This window comes from Strix aluco, chromosome 4, assembly GCF_031877795.1.
Source record: "Strix aluco isolate bStrAlu1 chromosome 4, bStrAlu1.hap1, whole genome shotgun sequence".
NCBI lineage: Eukaryota > Metazoa > Chordata > Aves > Strigiformes > Strigidae > Strix > Strix aluco.
The window spans coordinates 112,134,953-112,157,682 of record NC_133934.1 but is presented as its reverse complement, the minus strand read 5'-3'; the positions used below and the strand labels follow the sequence as shown (position 1 = coordinate 112,157,682).

At 35.6% G+C, this 22,730-nt stretch overlaps 1 protein-coding gene across 2 annotated transcripts in view; it reads left to right on the top strand.

Annotated features, from left to right (window-relative positions):
• Positions 1-22,730, top strand: part of EML5 (EMAP like 5) — a 123,658-nt gene that overhangs the window by 31,980 nt on the left and 68,948 nt on the right. For both annotated transcript variants that reach the window (XM_074824898.1, XM_074824897.1), the window contains exons 6-13: positions 4,456-4,591; positions 7,508-7,709; positions 8,809-8,946; positions 9,704-9,960; positions 12,617-12,829; positions 14,645-14,812; positions 18,835-18,941; positions 19,329-19,447. In XM_074824898.1, coding sequence (XP_074680999.1) covers positions 4,456-4,591; positions 7,508-7,709; positions 8,809-8,946; positions 9,704-9,960; positions 12,617-12,829; positions 14,645-14,812; positions 18,835-18,941; positions 19,329-19,447 — 1,340 coding nt within the window. The remainder of the gene's footprint in view (positions 1-4,455; positions 4,592-7,507; positions 7,710-8,808; positions 8,947-9,703; positions 9,961-12,616; positions 12,830-14,644; positions 14,813-18,834; positions 18,942-19,328; positions 19,448-22,730) is intronic.

Sequence of the window (22,730 nt, the reverse complement as noted above, 5' to 3'; positions counted from 1 at the left end):
CTGTCCCAGGATAAGCAATCAAAGGAACAGACAGTGACTTTAACACTAGCAAGCAAAATAAGAATTCACAGCTAAGCCATATTATCTGTCTGCTGTCACAGCAATGCTAAGAACTGTAGACAGAGGAAAGGAGAGTTTCCAGCTGATTCCTTTCTGAGTTTGAATAGAAACAAAAAGTTGAAAGCAGATAGGTTGGGATGACTGTAGAATTAGTTGGAAGAGAACTGGGGAGTTCACTTAATGTAGAAGTAGGAATGAAAAGTAGGAAAAGATGGAAGCAAGTAGCAGTTAAGAGTAAAGGCACAGAGTTCATGTGCAGGGAGCACTGGATAGCAATGGGAAACTCAAATTCTAGTTTTGCTGATCTCCTAAACGATAATACTAATAATGAAGTTTTAAAAGGAAGATAGGAAACAGAGCAACATGAAAGCATATGTAAGTTCATTGGCACTGGTCATACTTCAGGAGGTTATTTGTAGGCAGTGCATCTGATTCTGAAAAGTTAACATATACCTTGACTGAAAAATAAATCTTTTATTAGATGTCTCATTTTTGTACCAGTGCAAAGAACATACTATAGATTCTTCTATATATTTTATCATCTTATGTGTTCTATTTCAAGGTACTCCATGATATAGACAAAGTGTTACTCAGGTATTAAAGCAAAATAGTATGCTTATTTAAAAACACTGTACATTTTAATGATTCTTGTGTGCTATGCCTTTGCCTTGCATAGAAAATGTACATAAGATGCTTTCTCAGCATCTGAATAATTTATTTTGAGATAGTCTTTCAGCGGCACACATTAAAGTTGCGTGGATTGATGTCAGAAACTGAGGTTAAATAACAGGCTCGAGGTTAAATAACAGGTACTCTGTTAAAACTATTGCACATCTATGTCAGTTGGCTGAACACTAATTAAATATAGATGGAAACAATATAATGAACTTAAATGAATGGTTTTAAGCTGGTATCATGTTACCAACACATTAAGTCATGCTGTATTTTTCTCCTACTGCTTAGACTAGTCACGGATTTGAAAGTTAACTGTCCACTTATTTCAGCCAATGAGAGGTGTATAGGCAACTATTTAAAATTTTTATACCAATATGCCCATTTTTTAACTGATTTGTTAAATAGGAAGATTAATTTTCACAGTAGTGGTTCTACACTGTAGACTTACTGACACCAACATTAAATGTTTGCAATCCATTTCCTTGCTATGCAGTATATATTGGGAGAGACAGTATCTTAGAATAAGTGCCCGATATATGTGTTGCTTTACATGTTAGCATCTATGTCCTGAATTGTATCTAGGAATAAAAAGGAGGCACTGGAGTTCTTACTGAACTAGTATAATGTCTCTGTTCTCCATACTGCTCAGTAGTAATCAGTTGCTTCTGAAGTTTCCATATGATCTTTCAAGCTTGATCCTAATTATAGCTAACTGCAGTCATATGCTTTAGGAATTGCATACTCAGAGTTAATGTGGTGGATTTTATATAAATGACTGCATTTAGATAAATTAACACTTGATCTTTTCCCATTTGAGGTGAGATAGGCCTAGCACCAGCAGAAAACCTGAGACTACCTCAGTATTGGAAGCTTCTTGAATACGAGCAGTGGCAAAATATTCATGCAATAAAGACCATCTTTGTTAAGTTCTTCTTGTACTTCTACAGCTTTCAAGTATCATTTCTAGTAGATCTGGATATTTATTTGTTTGCTCTCATTCAATTCTTTTTTTTTTTTGAATTTAAGGGAACACAGATGTGATACCAACTGGTTATATAGGAAAAATAGGAAATATTCTGCGTTCTGAGAAAACTGATCAATTTGAGATGTTATTTCTGGAATTTTCCCATTCATTAGGAAGTGTAATGAAAAATTTGTAACAGAATAATGCAGTCCATATGTCAAACTTTATAACTTTTAAGATGGATGATTTTGATCTACACCTTTTATTTTGATTCAGGAGCACAATCAATCTTTGTTGATCACATTATTTAGTTGGATCAAAGTCAATGCAATTGTTTGCCTCTCATTGCTGCTAGAAGGCTATTGACCATCAAGAATCAAATTATGTTAATGACAATTTCAGGCTGAAGGATTAAGAGAGCATGAAGACTCCGAAGTTGATTTGCATTAACAATCTTGACAGTTTCTAAAAGGAAAGATTTAGTGGAAGAATTATGACTGGCCAAGATACCAGAGTGAAGAATCTGTCTTTTCCCTATTAAAGTGTGAGCCTAACAATTAAATGAAGAGTAGCTAAGCTCAGCTTCTTCTATTAAGTACTTATGGTCCCCATTAATAAGGGATCTTTTTTCTAGTCTTCATCTAATTCTTCTATTCCAGTGGCACATAGACTGAAACAAGAATGTCCTATTGCATTTCAAGAGATTGAACGAGCACATCTGCCAAATCTCCTTGACAACCAGTATGTCCTTTTTAAGATAAGGATATTCTGTGAAATGGAAAACAGATTAATCCTGGATCCACTTGATCTTATCTTCAGAACATTCAGCCAGCTTCCCACATCACCAAATGTCTGATTCTTTTTTTAATACTGACTAATTAAATCATGGATTTCAGAGGGAGTTAATTAGAGAAAAGAGAATAATTCTATTATCAAGGTTGCATTCTAAAAAGGGCTTTAAAAGATTTAAATATGCCAGAACTTGGGCAGAATTTAGTATATGGTACAAAATGAGCCAGAATTCCTCTAGCCTTTTAATTACTTGATGCTAAAAGGTTGATGCAGTAAAAGAGACAGACACATAGAGAAACAAATACAGGTTGGGTTGTATTTTCAAAAATCGCTAGGCTTCTAAAGAAACAGAAAGAGGATTTTCAGGATGTTAGAGATAACGGAAGTTAGCCTTCTAATCTGCTTATGACTTCAAAAGTCCACTAAATTTCTGTTTAGGCATATACTACTCTCTTAAAAGTCTATACCCTGAGGATGGACATGGCGCATCAAAAAATTTGAGTTCTGTCACTCTAGTCTTTCAGTTTTGATTGTAATTTGACATTCTAGTAAAAATATGCTTTTTTCTGAAAGCTGAGAGATTTATTTTTTCTCAACTTGAAGAATGATATCCTTGTTACCTGATGCTATGGAAGAAAACACAGTCCAAATTTCATTATGATCAGTCCATTATGATATTTTCTTTATTTATAATTTAAGAAATAAAACCAGCTTGGTATGAGAGAGTAGTCATGAGTACCTGGGAATTCTCAAAAGCCACAGCACTGAATGCTAATTTCTTCTGTAAGTGTACAGCTTTATTTTCTCCCAAAAGCCAATCTCTCCTTTGCAAATTGGTTTCACTTTTGGGGTTAATGTACTTTATTACTGCGAAATCCCGACCCCCAACCAAAGAAACTATTGGAACTTTACTTCTTTACAAAACTGAAATTTCATAACAATATTATAGAAGATATAGGTATGTTGTTGGCTGTTCTACCTTCTTTTGGACAGGAGTTAGAGGCAGATTTTCCCTTCCATTGTTTTTAATTCTCTCCTGTTTTCTTTTGTCATGGCTGAATATTAAATACTTTCAATAAATATAGAACACTTTTTTTTTTAACTTCTTATAGGTTTATTAGCCAGAGTTGTCCTTTCAGTAGCTTTGGTTACTGAAAAGTGTGAGCTACTTCTGAAAATAAGACTAGTGAGTTGTGTGGGTACTTTTTAAAAATAAAAAAAAAGTGTGTATGCTATTAAGATAATATATCATGTTTACATCAAATATAGTGGCTATGTGGACACAGTATCTTTATTTTAATAATGGATATATCATCCTTGCCTCTTCATTATCCTGAATAAAACATGTATCAAGTAAATGAAAATGTGTTTTGTTTCCTGATGTCTACCTTTAAAATAAGAGCTAATATTATGCATTTTTAAATTGTGTAAAGTGATCACTTTTTTTCTTATATTTTGCTTCTAAACTTAAGTTTTAAATCAATCTTCCTTGGCTTAAAGTGTAAAAATTCCCAGATGTTTTTTGCCTGATTGCATAGAAGCTAAGTAATAGCAACAAAAGCCCTGAACCAAACCTGATGGAGATCAGTGGAAATCTTCCTGCTGACGTTTGTGAAAGTTGGACCAGGCTCTAAGGCAAGATGATACAAAACTAAACTCTTTCTAGGGATAAGAAGCAGCATCACTATGATCATCATCATCAGGATGAAAGCAGTATTACAACAATTTCTTTATCTTACTGTTTGTCATTGGATGTGAATTCTGCTCTTTTTGAGTTTGTTTCCATTTCTGACTCTTCTGTATTTAAAGCCTGTATTAGTTGCATGTGTTTATGCTGTTTTCAACAGCATAACAGATACTAAGACAGGAAGACAGTCAATGTCAGCATGAACAAGAGTTCCACCTTCCATATTGGTATCTCCAATCTGTGTATATTGTTAAAAATAACTTTCTTCTCTCTTTAGGCAGGAATTTTCAGCATGAATGCATGTGAAGAGGGATTTGCTACTGGTGGCAGGGATGGCTGTGTTCGCTTGTGGGACTTAAATTTTAAACCAATTACTGTGATTGATCTCAGGGAAACAGACCAGGGATATAAAGGTAAAAAGAAGTTTGTCACTTTTCATATACCAATAAAGTAGGAAATTTACCAGTGTTGTGAACAAGAAAAGACTTTAAAAAGTTGTTTCATGTATGTACTCTGAACTATTTGCTAGAAAAGAAATTTGATGTCTGCTGGTATGAAGGCCACGTAGTCCTTCAGAGTTACTGTAAAACTTACTGTGAAGTTGTCAATGCAGAGATTTAATTTTTTTTTCTTTTAAACCAATAAAATGCACATCTTTTTTATAGCACAGCAGTTTTTAACAAGGAACAGTAATTCTTTGAGAGAACTTAGAAGAGACAGGAAGATCTATAATGTAAAACAGTGGAGTGCAGAAATTGCATTTGCTAGTTATCCAAATTTTCATAAAAACTATTTGGAAGTAATCTACAGTTCTGTAGTACTTAGAACACAGCTTACATATACCTATGACTTCAATTACAGTTTGTCATGCTAAAATTTTAGATCTAGCAGTCTATAGCATGTTTTGTCAGTGTTCTCGATGTTGATGCTGTGGTGATTGAAGAAAAGAATACAAATGTATGCTGAAGCACTATTGTAACTTACAATATTGCTCTTTGCCCCCAGTCACTTCGTTGTTTCCTAATATCTTGCCAGGAATTTGACAATGTGGTAGAATGTCTGATGGCAATCAGATATTGAGGGTCAATAAATGATTACAAGTTAAATCTTTGTATTCTGTAATTGACTTGGTATTCCCACCAAGATTGCGAAATATTGCAACAAGATGGAATACCCTTTCAAAATACCCATTTTTAAAAACCCTGTGGTACAGTGACTCTGTTTTAAATCTAAGTTTTCTCAGCTGTTTCATGTAGTTGAAAGCTGTGTTTCATTCCGTTTCATTCTTTCAAACTTGTTCTCCACTCCAGATTGTCTCCTTTACTTTTAATGGAACAGACTCTTGCCATGAACTCTTTTGGTTCTTGTTGATGACTTAGGTGAACTCCATCCTCATATTTTTGACTTGTCAAATGCCCATGACAGAGCTAATGGCTTTCTGAAAATCCTCTTTTTAATAAATTCAGTTTCCTGAATCTTTTCACTTCATTTTTTTTTTTTTGTATTGTATCCTTTTGAGGATTGCCTTTATGACCTGTCCTTCTACTAATTTTCTTAATTGCATTTTCTGCTGCTCCTATACCTCAGCTCTTGGTAATTTTATCTGTGAACACAAACTCAAGTTCTTTATCCCTGGGAATGGCTCACAGAACAATTACTTGACTCTAGATATATCTCCAAGTAGTCAAATTGTTTTTCAAATTATCTCCCTCCACCATAAGAAGTTCCAAATTACTAAACCAGATGTTTTAATAGTCCTTCATCAAAGATTCTGATTGGTTGTTTCTTTATTTTTTAATCACTATAGACAATATAGCCGTATAATGTATAGATTATAGGGCTAGATTGTAAGGTGGTTATATTCACCAGTGCAGCACAACAGGAACGAATCTGTAATGCAGAACAGTTGGTGTGGAGGATTAGAGTAGCGCAACCCATGTGCATTCAGAGGTGTGTTTGAGGGGCATTAGCTCTAGTCTTGTTCAGTGGACTGAACATTGCATTGCAGTTTGAATGCACTGAGTGCACTCCTGGAGCCCATCTTTCAATTCTGTTTCATATGGCGGGAGTCTTATTTGTGCATTTGAAAGCCATCTTGTAATGCAAAGCATGACAAGAAGGCACAATCAGGAGCTTTGCTTTGAAAGGTAGCTGTGTCAGAATTAAAACATCAGTGCAGATGCACCAGACTGGCCTGCTAACCCACCCATTCACTGTTTCTCAGTCTTGCAATTTTTTTCCAATATAAATTTAATAACATAAGGCTCTTCCCTCTACATAGTTAAAAATATTTTTCAGAAGCACATCGACTCTTGCCATTACAATATTCCTTTATTTCATCTTGTAGATATAATTTTAATATTAATATATTAATATAGCATATTAATCCAGAGTAGTTTTTCAAAGATCATTCTTCAGCTACTCTCCACAAAAGTCAGTGTTTAAGCAAAGTGAATTAAGTTAGACATTGCTACCATCTAGTTATCTACACCTGAAATTGGCAAAATTGAGTTGCACTATCCGAATGTAATAAATACAGCCTGTTTTAGGAGGTGCATATTCTACAATTGGGCACCAAATACGGGGTTCTCAGTGTACAACTGTCCTAACTTCCATGTTATTGTTCCCAACCTGATCTACAAGTGCAGTCTGTAAGTGCTCACCTCCACTGTAAGCCTGGAAACTAATTCAGATGTTGGAAATGCTTGTTAAATTCCATCATAATCCCTTTTCATCTCTCTATATGTTGTTTCAGTTTGATTTATTTTTATTTTCTATTTAGTGAGAAAAATAATTCCAGATACTATTAAGATGTTACGAAGATATGCTTTAGGGGGAGCATCTCAGAAACAGTCTGGGGAGAATTGGGCTCTTTAACTGTCTTGCATATAATGCATGTTCCACTGATGCTTCTGTCACATAATTTAGCTTTGTCTAGCTAGTATTAAAGTCCATGGTTTGATCAGAAATTGTCATTTATATTGTCTGCTATCTTTGAAAGTGAAAGACATTAAATGTGTAATTTCAGATGCAAACACCAGTATTATCTTCCTCTGTCAGAAATCTTGTAATACAAGAGTTGGCTATGTGTCCTTTATTAAAATAAGGCTCATATTTTATTTTAGAATTTTTGCAATGCTAAGTTTGAGGTTAATGTTCCAAGAGCAATTTGTGTTGTATGGAATAGATAAAAGGAGTAAATGGAGGAATAAGAGAAGGTATATGGACACTTTTTGACATTTTCTTGCTTTTATGTTTTGTCATGTGCTACGTTACCTTTGTTGCACAAATTCTCAGGATGTATCTCTCAGTAACAATCTCTTCTACAGGTCTGTCTGTAAGAAGTGTTTGCTGGAGAGGAGACCATATACTCGTCGGGACACAAGATAGTGAAATTTTTGAAATTGTGGTGCATGAGCGTAATAAGCCTTTCCTGATAATGCAGGGGCACTGTGAAGGAGAGCTGTGGGCTTTGGCTGTCCATCCTACAAAACCGCTAGCAATGACTGGAAGTGATGATCGATCAGTCAGGTTAAATCTTGTTTGTTTAACTGTGTGCAGTTTTATATGAACAGCTCATTCTGTAGATAACCTAATTGAAATACATACATTTTAAAGGTATTAAAATGTGGCATTGAAGTTCTTCTGAACCAGTTATGCATGAAATTAGGGCTCTCCAGTAATAAAACATAGTGGAAATGCATATTTCACAAAATTGAAATGTACAAAATTTGAACAAATTTCATTTAGCCTAACATTAAGCACCCATACACAAGTATCCTGTAAGTGTTTCCTTTTCAGGAGTTATGTTAGGCATTCACAGGTTGCAGTGAAAAAAATTGTAAAAAAAGCTTACAATTTTTACTCTTACCATAATCACTTTTTCACATGCTGTGAATTAACTTTTAGCTTGGGAGTTTCATCAAACTTAATGCATACATAGTAAATAGAATCTATATTCTGAGAAAACCTAGTGAATTACTCCCTTTTACAAGTTCATCCTTTTTTGTGAAAAAATGTGTTTTCTCTTCTTTCTTAGAAATTAGGTGGGTTGGCATTTTTGTTAAATATCTTAAGTGTAATGTTAATCAAAACACTAGTTGAATTATGAATATTGAAATAATGCTCTAGAATTCCAGATATATCTTGTAAATGATAGATGTTTTATGTTTATCTTGTAGTAAAAACTTACATGTTATAATACTATCTAGTTATAGGTAAGGAGTTACGGATAATGACTTGTTAATAGGAAAGAATATGTTTACTGAGCAAAGTCTTTAATTGTTCATTAATGTTCTTCTTGGCTAAAATGATTAGCAAAATAGTGGAATTTCCACATAGTGGTCTAAAATTATATATTGCTGTATGTCATTCTCTTTATATTTAGAAAGTCAAACAAAATTAATCTGCTCCTGCATTTTCTCATTAGATATTTTCTTGCTATTTTAAATACATGAATATTCTTTGCTGTATGCAAAATTCACACTTTTATCTTAGATTTTTCTTGTGGAAAATTATTTTAAAATAGCACACTATCGTGTCCAGCATTCTGCAGAAATTGCAGGTTTCATGCTATCTATGACATAGCTACAAAGCACTCCTCATGTTTGCAATTATTTCTTTATTTTAGAATTTGGAGTTTAATAGACCATGCTCTGATTGCCCGGTGTAATATGGAGGAACCCATTCGCTGTGCTGCGGTTAGTACTGATGGAATCCATCTTGCTCTTGGAATGAAGGATGGCTCTTTCACTGTGCTTCGAGTCAGGTATGTTACAAAAATTAAAAATAGATACCTTATTAACTCTTTCAAGCATGTTATCTAATTGCTTTTATAAATTGTATGTATATTGACACTGTAGTGACCATAGATGAGATGATCACTTACATTTCTGTTTTAAGTTATTAATCTTGAGGGTGCTCAGATTTTTAAAATGTGTGCTGCATGTGTTCATGTTGTTCTATAGCAACACATTTGAAAAAGTATATTGGTCTATTTGCAAAGAATGGCAGTGTTCTAGGAAGCGTTTTACTTCAGGTTTTAGCTTTATTAATTATTCTTGAATTTCTAAGACATAAATTTTCATTACTTCCTAAATTGCTTCCATGTGTTGAAATGCTGCTGTCAGCACATCACACGTACAAAAACAGTGCTGCCTTTGTTGCTGTGATGTTTTAAAGGGAAAATGAGATCTATGTCTCATGTCAGTAAGTTTTCTTCCCTGAGTGAATAAAGATCTGGTAATTTGCCTGATTAATATTTTTTGTGGACCCAGCTTGAACAGTTCGTTTTGTTCACTCTGCCTCAGCCTGGTGCAGCACCTCTTTGTGTCACCGTTCCCTTCTCTCTTTTTTTTTTTTTGGCCATGAAGCCCTACCCAACTCTAAAATAGCAGTGTTGTGTTTGCGTATGTGATAGTAAAGTTCATTTCATCATTTCAGTTTTGTCCGTTTTTTAAAACTGGGAACTTGACAGTATGATAAGGCTCTTCTATACTTATGACATGCTTTCTTTCATACTACAGAGATATGACTGAGGTTGTTCATATCAAAGACAGGAAAGAAGCTATTCATGAGCTGAAATATTCACCAGATGGGAATTTCCTAGCTGTTGGTTCCAATGATAGCTCTGTGGATATATATGGTGTTGTTCAGCGATACAAGAAAGTTGGGGAATGTATTGGATCTTTAAGTTTCATCACCCATATGGATTGGTCTTCAGACAGTAAATACTTACAGACCAATGATGGCAATGGGAAGAGACTTTTTTACAGAATGCCAAGTAAGATTCTGAATTGCCTTTATGATATTTGTTACTTATTACTGGAAGAATGTATCATAGTTTTGTAAATACAGACGCTGGTTCAAAGCACTGGGTTACAGAGAAATTTTTTCTAAGTTCATATAAATATTTACTATATTTGAATAAGTACATCATTTTCCAGCAATGTTACTTACTTTTATCCTTATGTTTACTCTTCTTTATAATGCATCTTTTCATGGTAGAGATGCTGGCTTATAATTTATATTATTTCTCTAAAATTTGCCCCCACTTTTTTAGAAAAAGAAAAATTCAATTTTGCAATAGCTTAATAGCTTTGTACTTATTGAGCTTGGATATTAAATGGATTATCATTGCTTGAGCTGTATGTTTTTTAAAAATGTGTGGAAAAATCAGTATGTTGTGTCTCAGAAGAGTCATCTGGTTTTCTAGAACTATGCAGCAGAACTGAGGAATTTAACTTAAAAGAGCTTTTACAGTGATAAATTTGTAATAGATAGAAACAGTTGGAGTGCAAATGAATCAAAACTAATGGGATTAGGTAACTGCAGAGAAAATAAGAGTGCCTGATTAAAGGATGCCAGAATTTTAGGAATTACTGGAAACCAAAGAAATATCGAAGCTGTGATACATATATGATTCAATCATGTAACTTTCAAAATGAATAAAAATACCAAAATGAAATTTAGCTGGGCAGTCCACTGATAACACAAGTTCAAATGTGTCTTTTCTCTCTTATGGCAGGGAACTATTAAAGAAAATTAGTATGTTACATAATAGTAAAATACAGTTTTCAGATTCAGAGTTCGTGACAACCCCATTATTGTAAATATTTTCAAGACAACACTGTCTTGAAAACTTGACTGAACTGTCCCATAGTCTTGAAACAGTTTTCATCAAGACAATTCCCTCTGCAGGGGACATATGCACATAGTATGTGTATCTTATAGCTTCAAATTTAAGTAGTCCTGATTACAGTGTGTCAAGGGCAGTGTTTCTCACAAGGTTTGACTTGTTTCTTCTGTGTGTATACCCTCTTTACATGATATCATTCTATATTTTTCCCACTCATCGTATTTGTAGTAACTATTTATTGTCATCACCACTCACTATATTATCCCTCCATTTGTTATACAATATTTATACTTTGCACTATACGTTATTCACAGTTCCATGGAGCTTTTTGTGACTCTTTGCTGAAGCATCTAATTCATTCTATGCACAAGTTTGATCTTGTATACTAAATGAGACAGAAGATACGTAAGAAAAGATAGAATTTAATTAGACTGTAACAAATATGTACACACAGGAGGAGCAGTTTGAAGTTCCATAGGCAGATTTCACCCTGGAGTTTCTTGATATATTAGAATGTGGGATTGTGAAAGTTTGTTTATGTAGAAAATTTAGCACGGTCAGTGAAGTTAGAGGAACCCCCTGAATATTTCAAAATAATGAGCAGAATTGTGTAACGCTTGAAATTCCACTATAAATGAGTAAGGAACTTACAGTTGCCTAATACAAGATCTGTAGGATTTAGTCATGGATATAACCAGTATTAGTAGTCATTGTTTATGTGGATTAGCGATTGAAAGAGATTACAAGGTAAACCTTGTCAAAGGGTGTAGTTACTTCATCAGAGCTGAAGGATCTTCCAACAGGACACTTGATTTCCTTTCCTTTTTTTTTTTTTTTTAATTAAGTCTTCCTTTCTGATTTATTTGCCTTTTTGCTTTATCTTTCTTGATGGCTGTTCTTTGCTCTGTTTATTCCAGTCCACTTGAGTTCTCCCTTGACTATCCTTCTGTTGAAAACTTACCTCCTTACAGTAGCTGAGGCTGCTCCCCCCTACATCCTGTCCCATCCCATCCCCTTCCACTAGTCAGAATCCTATTAACAATAAGAAGACAGGAAAAAACCCAGCCTAGTTGCTTTCAGTTTTGTTACCACTGTAGACTGAGAGGTGAATTATTGCCAGTGTCCTGCTCAGGTTCTGCAGTTGCCCACTCAGTCTGACTCACAACTTTTACATTTGCTTGCATTGTTCTTGTGTTGCTCCTGCACTTTGCTTCTGGCTGTTCTTGAAGATGCAGTATTTATTAAATGGGCCTTTGGTCTGACTCAGTACTTAAGCTCTTACATGAAACTTTGTGGGACTGGAACAATCTTATTACAGATAGATCTGATGTGAAATAATTTAACAAGGATCTAAGCATAAAAGGTTGGTATTTTAAGTAATTGACAGTGGCCAGATCTAAATGAGTTCTTCAGTTTTTGCTTTAAATAATATAGGTTTGTAGAATAGTTCAGCGAAAGAATTTTTCCAAACTTTATCTTAGAATGGCAACATGTATTTTTTGATAAACATTTAAAAATAACACAGCCTCAAGCAAATATCAAGAAATAATGCTGTATATATACAAGATATACTATATATAATACAAGAAATACTGTAAAGTACCAAACCAATGATCTGTTAAGTAGTCTTGAGAAGCCTTACTGCTGATACTGTTGGTCATAACAGAGAACATTAGATCAAGACAGTTGTAGAAGTCAGTTTTTAATTCTGTCTCACTTGGATTTAATTCCTGGAGAATTAAAAAAAATTTTACATTGCATAACTAAATATTGAAAAATAGCTCTTTATTTTTGTTCTTAGGTGGAAAAGAAGTAACAAACAAGGAGGAATTAAAAGGCGTTCAATGGGCATCATGGACCTGTGTTTCTGGCCTTGAAGTTAATGGCATCTGGCCTAAATATTCAGATATAAATGATATAAATTCAGTGGATGCAAATTTTATTGGGCAAGTTATGGTTACGGCTGATGATTATGGAATAGTAAAGCTCTTTCGATACCCATGTCTAAGAAAAGGTAGTACCTTTAAGTTCAATTGTAAATGTGTATTTTGGAATTTTGGTTATTCAAGAAAAAGGTTTTAGAAAACTGGGTTTTTGAAATTATATCAATGGGCAATATTTATTCTTAGAAGTTTAGTTTGAGCTCAAAGGTAGAAAACAATAATAGGCTGGTGTATTGACAACTGTATTAGTATTTTATTTGCATTATGAATAGGAAAGCCAAAGGTTTTACACATACTTTATTTTGTGAAATAGTTATCTTTTTTTTTAATAGAATTTTATGAGGTGATGCAATATCTACCCTTTTATGAGATACATATCTTCAAGTATCTCACCTTGGTCTTCAAGTAGTTTTCTTCCTTCCTCTGGATCTGTGTTGGAGATTTGGTCTAGGAGTTAGAAAAAATGACTTTACTAAATGATTAGAGGCAGTAAATAAGTGAACAGCAAATTGGTCCCATAGTCAGAGTATGCCACTGTATGTTACTTGAAGGTTAAAAACTTTTCCAACACATTTTTCCTCAAAATTTTACTAGCAATAAGGACAAATCTTGTGTGAAATTTTGAAAACTGAAACCTAAAGCCAAGGTCTATAATTTTCAAGTTTACTGTTCAGGACTGTGAGTGAACAGGGAGAGAAGGTTATCTTTTTAGATGAGAAAGGCTTTATTTTTTCAGAGCTGTTTGAAGAACTCTATTCTAGACACCTTTCAAGTTGAACAGATTATCAATAGCAGAGATCTCTGTCTTCAAGCTGGTAACATGGTGATGATCAGAGGAAGCCTGTGAAATGTTCCCTAGCTTTTAAACCTAAAAAGTTTGCTTGGGGACTAGATCAAATCTCTAAGTTTTGAAAGTGGAAACAAAAAGTTGCACTGTTGGGTCATTGCAATTTGCAGCATTGCATGTTTAATGCTGGCTACAGTGTCATGATCTTTGTGATGGGTCTTAAGTTATGTCTTCAAGCAATATGTGCTTAAAGAAATGATTTATTTTCTTTAAAATGACTGATGTTCCACTATAGGTTTTTCAACTGTTTTTGTAAAAGTATATTAAAGAACATTTCATTTCAATCTTTCCAGTTTTATTTTTAAAGTGATAAGGGTTTTATTGATACCTGAGGTAATCCAAAAATATATTTTTGAAAAGACTCTTCTGTCCATTTGAAGGAGACTGAATTTGTTCCCTTTTTATCCCCTATTTTGCACTAGAATTATAAAACCAAAGAAAAGGCACAAGAATCTGTATAATGGAGTGCTGTTAGGAACTTCTTTTTAGTAACTGATCCAGTGATTGTGTTGTAATTATGTAGTAGTCAGTGAAAACATTAACTTGATGTAGTTCTACTACTAGAGGTGTGAGGATATGAATTGCTAGAAGTGCTTAACACTCAAATTGCACAAACAGTGGGAACCAGTGCTGTGAGCACACATAGGGGGGTGTTTTCACAGAGCTAAATATACATCATTTAGCATTTAAATAACTGTATCTTTTCAATGTAGAAATAATAATAGCCAAAATCTTGGTTTGTAAAAAATAATATAATTTTTTTTAAAAGTCTTCCTTTAGTACATCTCATACAGCATTACCATATGTCTTATCTCTTTGTGTTTGACTTATTAAAGGTGGTATATCCTGGAATCCAAATTTTAAAATTTGTCTTAAAGACAGATTAAAATTTGGGAATGCTGCAAAACCTAGCTGCTATTAATTAAAATATCTTAATTAAACTGTTACTTTTTATAAGAGTTCCTTGATACTTTTTCTGAAACTGCTTCTGAAACATTTATTCCACGTATACTGAAAGAGATTTTTATTCTTGTTCAAGGAGCAAAGTTTAAAAAATATCTCGGTCATTCTGCTCACGTGACAAATGTCAGATGGTCGCACGATCACCAGTGGGTTGTTTCCATTGGGGGAGCTGATCATTCTGTCTTTCAGTGGAAATTTGTCCCTGACCGGAAGTTGAAGGACTCTCTTCATATAGCACCTCAAGGTAAGTAATTTATTAAAAAAACAAAGGGTGGGAGGAGTCGAGGCTGTAAGAGGAGTAAAATTCTTTGGTGCAAGTATAGAAATAAATATTCAGAATTGTCAGTCTGCGCAAAATTGTTCTTTAATGTTGCATAGAGTGAGGGATAAATCTATTAAGATATGAACCCCCTTGTGTTCTAGCCGATCCTCAAAGGTTAGAGAGGGTGGGGATGGCTGGTCTTATCTCTGAATAGGTATGCCAATTATGGCTGTGACTGTAGGCCTGACACCAGATGCATGAACAGCCCATGTGCTGTAGGTCTCACACCGGATGCATGAACAGCCTGTCTGCTGTAGGTCCAGTCACATTCAAAAGAAGTGGTCAGGTTCATAAATAGTACGGTTTATTCTTATGCAACATATACAGATTCTTTAAGATTGTCTATGATAAATGCGCTATACTGCAGAATAGCTCTACAAACAAATCATTTGTTTGTAGATTGCAATCATAAGCTCAATTTCCCAGGTAGGCACTCAGCATAGCCAAGATCACAAATCTTACCAAAAGGCATTCCTTCTGGGGGCAGGGGGTGAGGAGGACAAACCCGTTGATCTGTCCCTGCAATTTGGTGTCAAGTTCTTGTCCCTCCCCAAGTTATGTATGAAATTGGGGTAGTATTTATCCATTACTGTGCCAAGCGTGTTGGTGGGACTGTGGTCAAGCCACTGTTCCTTCAGTAGTTGCACAAAACATTTCTTGGTATAACCTCTGAGCAGTTGCCCAAAACATTTCTTGTGAAAAGTGGAAGAACGGGACTGCACGGCCTTCACCTTGCTTCATGTTTCTCCCTGGTGTCATGGCAACACAAACCACCGGCTCTTCACCCAGTGCTGTGTCTGCTCTGGGCACCAGGTGTTCAGCAATACTGGGCTTTGCAATTTTCCACTGTTTTGTGTTTCCAACATTTAAACTTTGCAGCTGCCTGAAGTACCTGATGGAGTTGCTGATACTTGCCTGTACTGTGTATGCTCAGTCTAGCAAGACTGTGAAAAAAACTCATCACTGTGTTCCCTGTGCAGAGGGAAAATTTAAAAGTTCAGATCATACATACAAATTTATGAATTCTGTATGTACCATCCTTTACTAAATTGACAACAACTGGATGCCCAGATGTCACTGGAGTAAAAGATGTATATATCTCCCACTGACTGAAAAAGGGGAAACATAATCCCCGTTTTTAAAGAAGGAGGACCCAGGGAACTACAGGCCAGTCAGTCTCACCTGTGTGCCCAGCAAGGTCGTGGAGTGGATCTTCCTGGAAACTATGCTAGGGCACATGGAAAATAAGGAGTTGACTGGTGACAGCCAACGTGGCTTCACTAAGGGCAAATCATGCCTGAGAAATTTGGTGGCCTTCTATGACAAGGTTACAGCATTGGTGGATAAGGGAACAGCAACTGACATCACCTACCTGGACTTGTGCAAAGCGTTTGACACTGTCCCACATGACATCCTTGTCTCTAAATTGGAGACACATGGATTTGATGGATGAACCACTCAGTGGATAAGGAATTGGCTCAATCCAAGCAGAGAGCAGTGAGGAGTGGCGTTCCTCAGGGGTTGGTATTGGGACCGGCGCTGTTTAACATCTTTGATGACGACATGGACAGTGGGATTGAGTGCACCCCCAGCAAATTTGTGGACGACACCCAGCTGTGTGGTGCAGTCGACACGCTGGAGGGAAGGGATGTGCCATCCAGAGGGACCTGGACAGGTTGGAGAGGTGGGCCTGTGCAAACCTCATGAAGTTCAACAAGGCCAAGTGCAAGGTCCTGCACATGGGTCGAGGCAATCCCAAGCACAAACACAGGGTGGGCAATGAGTGGATTGAGAGCAGCCCTGAGGAGAAGGACTTGGGGGTATCAGTGGATGGAAAGCTGACTGTGACCCAGCAATGTGTGCTCGCAGCCCAGAAAGCCAACCGTATCCTGGGCTGCATCAAGAGAAGTGTGGTCAGCAGATTGAGAGAGATGATTCTCCCCCTCTACTCTGCTCTTGTGAGACCCCACCTGGAGTACTGTGCCCAGTTCTGGGGCCCCCAGCATAAGAAGTACATGGACCTACTCGAGCGGGTCCCGAGGAGGCCACAAAGATGATCAGGGAGCTGGAGCACCTCTCCTTTGAGGACAGGCTGAGAGAGTTGGGGTTGTTAAGCCTGAAGAAAAGAAGGCTTCAGGGAGACCTTATAGCAGCCTTCCAGTACTTAAAGTGGCCTACAGGAAAGCTGGGGAGGGAATCTTTATCAGGGAGTGTAGTGGTAGGACGAGGGGTAATAGCTTTAAACTGAAAGAGGGTAGGTTTAGATTAGATATAAGGAAGAAATTCTTGACTGGGAGGATGGTGAAGCACTGGCACAGGTTGCCCAGCGAAGTTGTGGCTGCCCCCTGCCTGGCAGTGTTCCAGGCCAGGTTGGACAGGGCTTTGAGCACCCTGGTCTAGTGGACGGTGTCCCTGCCATAGGTTGGAACTAGATGATCCTTGAGGTCCCTTCCAACCCAAACCATTCCATGATTCTATACTCATGTGATTAAAACTTTGAAGTATTTAGATGATAATTTAAGCATTGTAATTGATTTTTATTTTTAAGCAGACTATAGGTGTTTAATATTTGGAAAAAAATGTAGATCATGTTTCTACCAATGACTAATAACAGCAATTATTCTCATGACTGAGTTTCCCAAAACCAAACAATTAAGTGAGTGCCTCACTTGCAAGTTCCTAAAGGAATTTAGAGTCCTTTGGGGAAATAAATATATAGACTTACAATGAAATATACTATTTCACCCTTTAATTGCTAAGATGAGATGAAGCTGTATCAGTATGGACCCAGCTAATAGGTAAATTAATGCTGATTCAGTGCTGGCCTTGTCAGTGCCAAATGCAGGAGGAAGCAATAGTTCTCTTCATCTCCTTGATGAAGCCTCCAAAAGCCTTTAACTGGTTTGGTCCTTCATGGTATGAATTAATTTTCAACTAATTATTTCCCACGACCCAACTTTTTCGTTAACTACTGCTTCCGAAGATAAAATTTTTATATATTAAGTGTTGATTAGATTTCTTATTTCTGGCTATCTGACAGTATGTACAACATACATCTGTCACACTATTGGTAATTGTCCTGTTAATGGCTTTTCTAACTGTAATCTGCCACCTTTATGGGTAGCAATATTGTTTTTCTCTAGATCATTGATAAAATGTTAAGTAGTATAGCTCCAAAGATTGCTCTTCATTACATATTTCTAGAAACTTTTCTTACTGAGTGGTGATTCTCTCTTTGCAATTACATTTTGAGATCTTTTAAAATCCCTTTGTGTTCTAGACTCATTTTGTATCTGGTTTCTTAATGAAAAAATGTGGAACATTCAATCAAAGGTTGCAGAAAGATCCAAATATATTTCTTTATTAGCCAGGACATTCTTTTCAGTTTCTGTTGGAATGAAACTCTGTGCTACAACTTTATCTGGCTTTCCCCAGATGTAAAACAGAAACATTAAATGACTACTCTTTTTCTCCACAGTCGCTGAAAATTTTAACACTTCCTTCCTATATCTGATTTTTTCTTTCCTAATCTATGAGAAGAATTGCTCCTTTCATCGACGGCTCACCTAACCATAAGTTTCTCTTTGGAGCCCTTTACTTCTCTTGTTAGTTTTCTGCAAGTCTTAGTTTCTGCTTTATATTTGTTACTTCGTTCTCTTCTTTCTTCCTTTCCTCTTAACATTAATGTTAATGAAATAATTTTAATGAATAAAAACTAACTTGCTCCCCAAAATAAACAACAACAACAAAATTATATTTACATTTGGCTTATTTCTACTGTATCAGCAGAAATGATCCTGTCAGGCTGTCAATTCTTAGCAGTTTCTGTTATAGTTAATATAAGCATTGATTATCAAATCAGAATCCTTAAGCAGTTTCTTTAAACACTTTCTGGTTTGCAATTTAGGTTGCTTCATTTGCTGTTTGTGTTTTCTTGGTGGCAGAGAGTCTGGTTGATTCTAATAGTGATGAATCAGATTCAGATCAATCTGATGTTCCAGAGCTGGACTCTGAAATTGAACAGGAGACACAGATCACCTATCGTCGACAGGTAAAGATTTTAGTTTTGATGGCAGTTGGAATACTTCTCAGGGTTTAAGTTGGTCTTTTATGAAGACCTGTTGAAATGTGAAAACTGGGGAGACTGAGAGCTGAGCAGGAACTGACCAAAACCTTTAGAATTGTTATTATCTGATGCATTAAAAATATTAAGATGCAGTAGAGAAAAAACACGATTACATGTATTCCTAGCATGTTCTATTAGAGTTTTGGTTGTAATGTAAAAACAAGTTATACTATACAATAACCAGCTACAATTATTGGAGATTTTTTCAGTGATGTCAATATAACATTTTTGTGGGTGATAACTGTGGCTGAATTCTCAGAAACATGCTTTTCTTGTGAATCTCTTAATTTATGAGTGTGCTTTTTCTTAAAGGTTTACAAAGAAGATCTACCTCAGCTTAAAGAGCAATGCAAAGAAAAACGGAAAAGTGCAGCTTCAAAGAGACGAGAGCGAGCTCCAGGGAACAGTATAAGATTACATTTTGTTCATGGGTATGAAAACTAGGATTCTTTAAAATATACAAGCAGACTGTTTGTGTTTTATAGATTGGTGTTTATCATTTAATAATCTGATGAAAGACTTCGAGGTCAGTTGCTTTATGATTTGTTTTATTTATTTCTATAAAAATAAATTTACACTAAATTAATAGAAAGCTTTGATGCCAAGCTAGACTAATTGTAAACACAAATTCTGAAGTGAATTTTCACTGAAGCTTTAGCTGATAGTTGTTATTTGAATAGAGGTGACTAAATACAATATTTGGCTATCACCCATATTTTTCAGGATCTGAAAAGTAATAGTTCTCTTCAGTATATTATTTTGGATGCTACAACAGAAACTTGGTGTAGTTGAAGATGACTGGGTTCTGTACTAAGTGGTGTGTCTATTGGTGTTTTATTAAAAAAAAAAGTATAAACTGTACCTAATCTGAAAAAATGTACACGTTCCTCTGTTTAGGAATTAAATTTAATTCTTAATAGGTCCTGTGAGTGTGCTGAAATTCAGTTTCATTCTCTTTTTGGTGCTAATTTGAGAAACAAAATGACTTTCAGATGCATCCTTGAAAGCTTACGATTTCGTCTTTAGGATTGGTATTCTCCCATATCTCTTCACAAGTGAAGACTTTTTCATCAGAACAAAGATGTGGTGTTTTAAAGCAAACTGGCAGTATATGTTACTACATTAGAATAATGATCAGAGATATAAATTCCCTTGATAAAAGAAAACCAAAGCCTTTATTAAATTAAGGCTTTGGAAATCAGGTGATACTGTTTTTCCTTTCAAAAGATACCTCTTTGCAGGAATACAGCTTCTTTTTAGAGATAACTAAATGCACAGATAAGTTACTGTCTGTCTTTATAATGACACTTAATTTTAGAAGGGGTCCACATGGAATGCTTAATAAATTAATTGGCTAAGAACAGTTAATCATTCAACTCAGCAATTTTGTCTGTAGAAGACATGGAGTCTGAGGAATAGCTTTGGAAATAATGACAACTGGGAAGCTTGGTGCAGAGTTGGGTTTTTATATCTATTTTTGATGCTCCAGAGTTCTCAGTTGAAGATTTTTGTATCTGTGTAGAAAATGCATTAAGGTGGGTAGCTGTATGTAGTCTTTAAAATTTGGTCTAAGAATCAAACCAAATGATCCTGAAGAAGATGTAGCACAAGTAAGGGCCCTGGATCTTTGGGATTATTGTTATTTCCTTCACAACAGAAGTGAAGCTTGACCAGAATATCCAGGAATGACCAGAAGTAGAATGTCCAGTTGAGTTCTGTCTGGTTACCCAATGGGCATCAAGGAAACTAATGAAGAATCCATGCTGAACAACAGATTTTTCTCAATGTCCAGGCTGTTAACTTTAAAGTGACCCACATCCAAGTGAGTAATAGGCATATTCTCTGATTCAGGAAGTCTGCTTTGCTTCATCTTTCTTTAGCTGCAATGGAAATGTCTTGGATGTTCCTTGAAAGTGTAAAAAGTGGTGCTTTTTTGAACTAGGGGAATAGGAAGCTCTTTTTCCTTTCTTTGTTTTTGAGCACGTTGGTTTTTGTGTTTTGAATTTGTCAATTGCCTTGAAAGATGAACTTTTAAAAATCTCTTCATATCCTGTAAGAAATCTTTTAAATCTCTGGTTACTTCCTGTTTTGGAAGGGGATAAAAACAATAATGCTGATTATGTGAGCCAGATGCTGACTAATATGGATGAGAAAGCAACTTCTATTAACAGGTTAACTTTTTAAATGCATCTTTCTCTAAGAGATATGATGCAATCATGATGAGAAACATGTTATTAAAGTTGTGTGTACTAGTTTGGCCTCTTTTTGACTATTTCTGTATTTTCTTTCTGCCATGTCTTTGACAGTGGTGGTGGTTCAGAAACATAAAAAGGCTACATCTTTTGAGATATTCAGAGGACCCCCTTTCTCGGACTCAATGCTTATAATAACTTTTGCTGGCAGGGAATAAGGATGCAAATATAATACTTAGGTCCTGTATTCTCTCAAAGCTATGCTGCTGATCTCTCAAAAATTATTTTATCTTTTTTGTTTAATATTCAAAGGATTTAAGCAAGATCTAGTTTGAGTTTCAGATATTCATTGAACTGACCTTATCATAAGATGAAATTTGGTTACAGTTTCAAAATGACATGGGATTTCTCATCCTCTTAAATGAGAGTCTTATGACACCTTGTATGGATTCCTACCAGAGGGCTACAAATACCTGCAAATAACATCTGAAGGGAGTAGGCTATGAGGAAGTCCTGTTGAGAAAACACTATTGCCATGCGAAAGTTTTGGGATTTTTTTTGTTTGTTTGTTTTGGGGTTTTTTTGACATATCTCTACTTTCGTGCTAAAGACTCTGACCTTAACCATGTTTATTTTGACATTTGGTTCTTCTGAGGATAGGGTTTTCACTACGTTTGGAAATTTCCCACATATACATTGAGGAGCAACATGCAAATTTTGAAACTCTTACAGGATTAGACAAGCTATGAACATTGACTCTTTTCCCAGAGAGGACACTACTTGTGAAGTTGCCCCTTAGTTTGCTATATATGTGACTATATATAACCTTCAACTGTGAGTGGGATCCAGCTTCAGGTTAAAGAATTTACAGTTGTGTGCCTAAAAGTAGGTGGTTTTATGTGTGTATCTAAACTTCCATCACAGTCAGTGGAGATCCAGGTGGTAGTCAGTGAAGCATAAGGAGCGATTTCGCTCAAGTAAAATTAAATGCTGACTGGTTGATCAGCTGAGTAGCCCTGCAGGTTCCGTTGACTGTATTGACTAGAACACTGCTGATTAAAATGTAGGTGTTAGTATATCTAAAACACATGGGAACACCTACATTTATGCTCTTCATGACCTTGGTAACGGCAGAATTTTTTTTCTACATAGCATTGAGGTAGCTATCTTTTCTTCTGAAAGTTACTGTCTTATTAACTTGAATCTGTCCTGGATTAATGGTTTGATTAGCTGTTGTTGAAGACCACTTGAAAACATAAACTCCTGCAGAATGCAGTGTTATGTTTATTGTGCCTTGTTATATATTACTCAGTAGCTATGATGCAGAGCTTGCTGTCGTTATTATTTAGTTTCTAGTTGCTAATCAAGATGCCTTGTAAATTACTTCTGTGGCTCATGCAAAGAATTGTTTCTCTTCATGCTTTTTTCTGAGATTAGCTAATGATCTCAGTTCTAAATTGGTTTAATAATACGGAGATGTAGGTATTTTGGAACTGTGTAGCATATTCTCGGGAGTTATCTT